General features: G+C 38.3%; 1 protein-coding gene across 1 annotated transcript in view; it reads left to right on the top strand.

Moving 5' to 3' along the window:
• p3h1 (prolyl 3-hydroxylase 1) overlaps positions 1-6,000 on the top strand; it is a 36,924-nt gene that overhangs the window by 5,721 nt on the left and 25,203 nt on the right. Inside the window, exons 2-5 of the mRNA XM_061938157.2 lie at positions 709-861; positions 923-1,112; positions 1,184-1,315; positions 5,075-5,214. Of these exons, the coding sequence (XP_061794141.2) occupies positions 709-861; positions 923-1,112; positions 1,184-1,315; positions 5,075-5,214 (615 nt within the window). The remainder of the gene's footprint in view (positions 1-708; positions 862-922; positions 1,113-1,183; positions 1,316-5,074; positions 5,215-6,000) is intronic.

The raw sequence follows: 6,000 nt of genomic DNA, 5'->3' as shown, positions 1-6,000 counted from the left end.
TCAGAAAACCAACACATTTAGCTGAACTGCACCAATTTTGTCAAGAGGAGTGGTCAAACATTCAACCAGAAGCTTGTGGATGGCTACCAAATGTGCCTTATTGCAGTGAAACTTGCCAAGGGACATGCAAACAAATATTAACATTGCTGTATGTATACTTTTGACCCAGCAGATTTGGTCACATTTTCAGTGGACCCATAATAAATTTATAAAAGAACCAAACTTCATGAATGTTTTTTGTGACCAACAAGTATGTGCTCCAATCACTCTATCACAAAAAAATAAGAGTTGCAGAAATTATTGGAAACTCAGGACAGCCACGACGTTCTTTACAAGTGTATGTAAACTTTTGATCGCGACTGTACATACATACATACATCCACTTGTCGATGTTGTTCCAAAACAGAAAGGTTTAACTAGACTTTTCAAGCTTTGGTTTCTCCTTGGAATAATTGGCATTATTCCTGCTGGCCAAAGACTTAACTGTATTTATTTACTGAGTAGACGTCAATTAACACTTCCTGTCTCTCATGTAATGTGTACAGTGTGGAGAATCAGTACTAAACTGGATGTTCCGTACTAAAATAAATCTAATTATGAGTGCATGTACTGATACACCCGTACCCTGCAGACTTGAATCCTGGTGTTTTAGGCAAATATAGCATCTATAACCCCATATAATATTTCTCCATGTGCATTTCCTTGTAGATTAATAAGGTGGACAAGGCGGTGGCAGCGGCCCACACATTTTTTCAAGCCAACAAAGACCACATGGAGATGAGACAGAACCTGGACTACTACAGCATGATGCCGGGCGTACAGGAAGAAGACTTTAAAGATCTCGAAGCCAGGCCACATATGGTATGAACAAACATTTTATCTTGTCAGAACACCCAAGAACTTGCGGTATTGTTTCTGTCAGGCAAAGTTCCTGCTGGGGAAGAAATACTACAGCGACAACTCTTTCCAACCGGCAGCCGAAGTATTTGAGGGGGCGGTCGATGAGTACTGGACTGCCGATAAGGAGTGCAGAGTACTTTGTGAGGGACCATATAACTATGATGGCTACAGTTACATGGAGTACAGTGCTGACCTCTACCAGACTATAACAGGTAACACTGCTCTTCAGTCAAATAAGCACAGTGATACTTTCTATAGTCTTGTCATGTACTTTGTGTATCAGACCATTACCTGCAGGTGCTGAACTGCAAGCAACGCTGCTCTGTGGACCTCGCCTTGGCTTCTGGAAATGACAAACCTTTTGACAACTTCCTGCCCTCTCACTTTAACTATCTACAGTTTTCATACTACAACAGTGAGTACTACAATACTTCTTCAGCATGTACATGAGCATCACTTTGACTATCTGCAGTATTTGTACAGCAACAGGGAGTATTACCACTACACAATCCCTCCAGGATTTCACGATGTTGCAATTGCACCAATTTTATGCATCTGTCAATTATCTACAGCAAGGGTGTCCAAACTTCGGCCTACCGGCGTCTTTAGTGAGACGTCATAAGTTTTAACAAATCTGGCCCCGCAGAGTGTTTCCAAATTAATTTCAAATATCTCCCAATCTCACTGCTGCAACTTTTTTGTCAACGACCATGGTTTTGAAGAGATTATAGCACAACATTTACTTATATGACCCAGTCCAAACAACCTTCCCTACTCATGGCGCAAAAATAAAATGCAACTAACACAAAAAGTCATGGTCACACATAACACAACCTGCTCACTGAATTTTGTGGCTATTGTAAAAAATGTCAAAACACCATTAAAAAAATCTAAATTGCACCCATTTATATCCATTATGAGAAAAATGCAGAACACCCTCTCCTGACATTGATTACAAAACTTTAAGGAGGTCATCATGGAAGTAAACAAGGTAGGAGTCAAACTTGCACATAGTCTTAATTTTCAATTATAAATATTATTTTTTTCAAATTCATTATATTAATATAATATGCATATATGTGCTAATGTCGGAACCAATTTCCTCAGCGTATCAGCATATTGAGAAGGAAATAGGTACTGACACTACTCATACCCACAGGTTTTATTTGTCGAAAATATATTTTGCCCTGTCAGTTCGAATACACATTGACATACAAGCTAACAAGCATATATTTCCCCCTTTAGCCTATATGCCGATGTGTCATTGACCAGGCTAGCATGCTAAGCATTACACTAGGAGCTAAGCACCATCACACTAAGCATTCGTTGCACGAACATACTAGCTTTGTTAGAGAAGATCACAGACTGTATTGGACAATATAGTTTACATACCAAATGCCCATTTCCATTTATTACAAGTAATAAGAAAACGTAAATGCCTGACTCACCTATCAAGGAGGAAATTAGCAAGTTTGGCGTCAGATGAAATCTTCTCCGCCTTCAATCGTCTCCATCTTTCAAAGGCATCCCCGATACAAATCATTTTTGTTCCTGGCTTTGTTATAAATAAGTTGAGAATCGTAACGACGCCTTTTAGATTTACTAAGGTCTGACATGTTTAGTAACTTTACCAGTGGCAGTAACTAGATGAAGATGGTGGTGCGTAACTGGCAACCTGGATGTGACACACTCACAGACTTTCTAATTGGTCAAACGGTGGAGGGCGGGGCATCGAAATTAAAACAATAACAATATTCGGGGCTTTAAATCTAATTTTGAAAGGAGCATATCCCGGCTGAACTACCATTATCAGTTATAAAGGTCTTAAAAAATAACATGATTTATTAATGCCTTTTGAGATATCAGGGCCATTTAATGATGACTTGACATGAAATTATTCATATGGCTCCTTTAAGGGTTGCTCCACCCAAAGTGTGCATCTAGGATGAAGGCGTGCATTGACAGACTTACTGTAAGTCGATGGGAAGAATGCCGTGCAGTCAGAATTGGCGTTGTTGTGCACCTTTTTTCACTTAAGCAGATGGGAGAATAGGGCCCTAAGTGAGACGGCTGTAAACTTAGCTGGTTGTTGACTCACCCCACTCTGTGGGAGAGGGTTAAAAACGATTCAACTGCAAGGTTCCTCTAACTCCTCCAAAACAAATAGTCGACTATTCTAAGACACCCCATCCATGAAAAATGCCATCTTTGAGGTCCAAGGCTCAATGTTTATCAAAAACATAAAATGCTCAAAGATGTCAACACGATGGTAAAGAAAAACAACATTTTCAGTGTTATTTCTTAAAAAATTATTTTAGCACCTAAATGGGCCCTATAATGCAAAACCAACTTTTCTTACCGCCATACTTGCACCAAACGAGCCGTTTGGAATTTGCCCCTCATGTAACATTTTTCCCAGGTGTGACATCAGCGGATTATCCATATATGGTATATATTTACCCAAAGTGCTTTGCAGGCCGTTCAAGCTCCTTCTTTTTTGCCATCATCTTGTTGTGGGGCAGACTGGCTCATACATGCACATGCATCCTCCACTGTTGCCATTTCAAATAAAAAGTAGCGTATAGTTCAAACTTCATCTGTCAGTAGACTTGCTATGGAAGAGGAATAAATTGGCCGTGGAGAAGACGCTGTCGAAGTGGAGGCATGCAAATAAGACCACCCACAAAACGGCGCATCCTGAAGAGACGGTCAGAAAGCAGCTTGAGTCTGTAAGACATAATCTATGCAAAACTTTGACTGAAGAACCACCATTATATGTAATGTGGACCCCAAAGAAGTGTTTTAAATGTAGAAAACCCAAAACCAGTGAAGTTGGCACGTTGTATAATTCGTAAATAAAAACAGAATACAATGATTTGCAAATCTTTTTCAACTTATATACAATTGAATAGACTGCAAAGACAAGATATTTAATGTTCAAACTGAGAAACATATTTTTTTTTGCAAATAATCATTAACTTAGAATTTAATGGCAGCAACACATTGCAAAAAAGTTGGCACAGGGGCATTTTTACCACTGTGTTACATGGCCTTTCCTTTTAACAACACTCAGTAAATGTTTGGGAACTGAGGAGACCAATTTTTGAAGCTTTTCAGTTGAAATTCTTTCCCATTCTTGCTTGATGTACAGCTTAAGTTGTTCAACACTCCGGGGTCTCCGTTGTGGTATTTTAGGCTTCATATTGCGCCACACTTTTTTAATGGGAGACAGGTCTGGACTACAGGCAGGCCAGTCTAGTACCCACACTCTTTTACTACGAAGCCACGCTGTTGTAACACGTGGCTTGGCATTGTCTTGCTGAAATAAGCAGGGGTGTCCATGATAACGTTGCTTGGATGGCAACATATGTTGCTCCAAAACCTGTATGTACCTTTTAGCATTAATGGTGCCTTCACAGATGTGTAAGTTACCCATGTCTTGGGCCCTAATACACCCCCATACACATGCTGGCTTTTAAACTTTGTGCCTATAACAATCCGGATGTTTTTTTTCCTCTTTGTTCCGGAGGACACGAAGTCCACAGTTTCCAAAAACAATTTGAAATGTGGACTCGCCAGACCACAGAACACTTTTCCACTTTGCATCAGTCCATCTTAGATGAGCCGGCGGCGTTTCTGGGTGTTGTTGATAAATGGCATTTGCTTTGCATAGTACAGTTTTAACTTGCACTTACAGATGTAGCGACAAACTCTTTTTTGAAACATGTTGCGACTTGCAGGCATCAAATTCCAAATGAGCTAGTATTTGCAAAAAATAAAGTTTTCCAGTTCAAACGTTAAGTATCTTGTCTTTGCAGTCTATTCAAATGAATATAGGTTGAAAAGGATTTGCAAATCATTGCATTCTGTTTTTATTTACCATTTACACAACATGGCAACTTCACTGGTTTTGGGTTTTGTAGAAAAGAATCATAAAATTACCCATTTAACACGTTGTGTCATCAACTCCTTGAAAAATGTATTTATTTTCAAAACTCCCCTATGTTAAGTTTGAGAGTCTGTTTTTCCTGTAAGACTGCTGACCAGTCTAGGGGTTACCACTCTCATCCAAAGTCAACTGGGATAGAATTCAGCTCATTATGAGCCCACTGAAGACGAGCAGTGTGGATGGACGAGGTATTCCAAAGTGCTTCAGGTTTGTTTTTGTGTCTAGGTGAAAGGTATGAGCTGGCCATAGAGTGTGCTAAGACCTACTTGCTCTTCCACCCGGATGATGAAGTGATGAAGCAGAATCTCGACTATTATTCAGCCGTACTGGGAGTGGACAAGGCAGAAGTCATATCAGCAAGACAGGTACTTTCCGTCGAACTCACAATTAAGACCATATAGAAACCCTTCTTAACTTTTTATTCAAGGGGGATAAAATGGAATACTTAGGAGTAGAGATGTCCGATAATGGCTTTTTTGCCGATATCCGATATTCTGATATTGTCCAACTCTTAATTACCGATCCCGATATCAACTGATACCGATATATACAGTCGTGGAATTAACACATTATTATGCCTAATTTTGTTGTGATGCCCCGCTGGATGCATTAAACCAGGGGTGCTCACACATTTTCTGCAGGCGAGCTACTTTTCAATTGATCAAGTCGTGGGGATCTACCTCATTCATATATATAATTTATATTTACTTATTTATTAAATATATGTTTTTGTTAACAAGTTAAAGGTGTTTAATGATAATACAAGCATGTTTAACACATATAGTTAATATTGTTAATAAATTAAACGTGTTTAATGAAAATACAAGTATGTTTAATACATATAGTTAATATTGTTAACAAGTTAAAGGTGTTTAATGATAATACAAGCATGTTTAACACATATAGTTAATATTGTTAATAAGTTAAAGGTGTTTAAAGATAATGCAAGCATGTTTAACACATATAGTTAATATTGTTAACAAGTTAAAGATGTTTAATGATAATGCAAGCATGTTTAACACATATAGTTAATATTGTTAATAAATTAAAGGTGTTTAATGATAATACAAGCATGTTTAACACTTATAGTTAATATTGGTAATAAGTTAAAGGTGTTTAAAGATAATACAAGCATGTTTAACACATATAGT

Source organism: Nerophis lumbriciformis, linkage group LG03, assembly GCF_033978685.3.
Source record: "Nerophis lumbriciformis linkage group LG03, RoL_Nlum_v2.1, whole genome shotgun sequence".
In the NCBI taxonomy this organism is placed as follows: Eukaryota; Metazoa; Chordata; class Actinopteri; order Syngnathiformes; family Syngnathidae; genus Nerophis; species Nerophis lumbriciformis.
The sequence above is the reverse complement of the archived record's forward strand: the minus strand, read 5'-3'. Positions and strand labels throughout refer to the sequence as shown.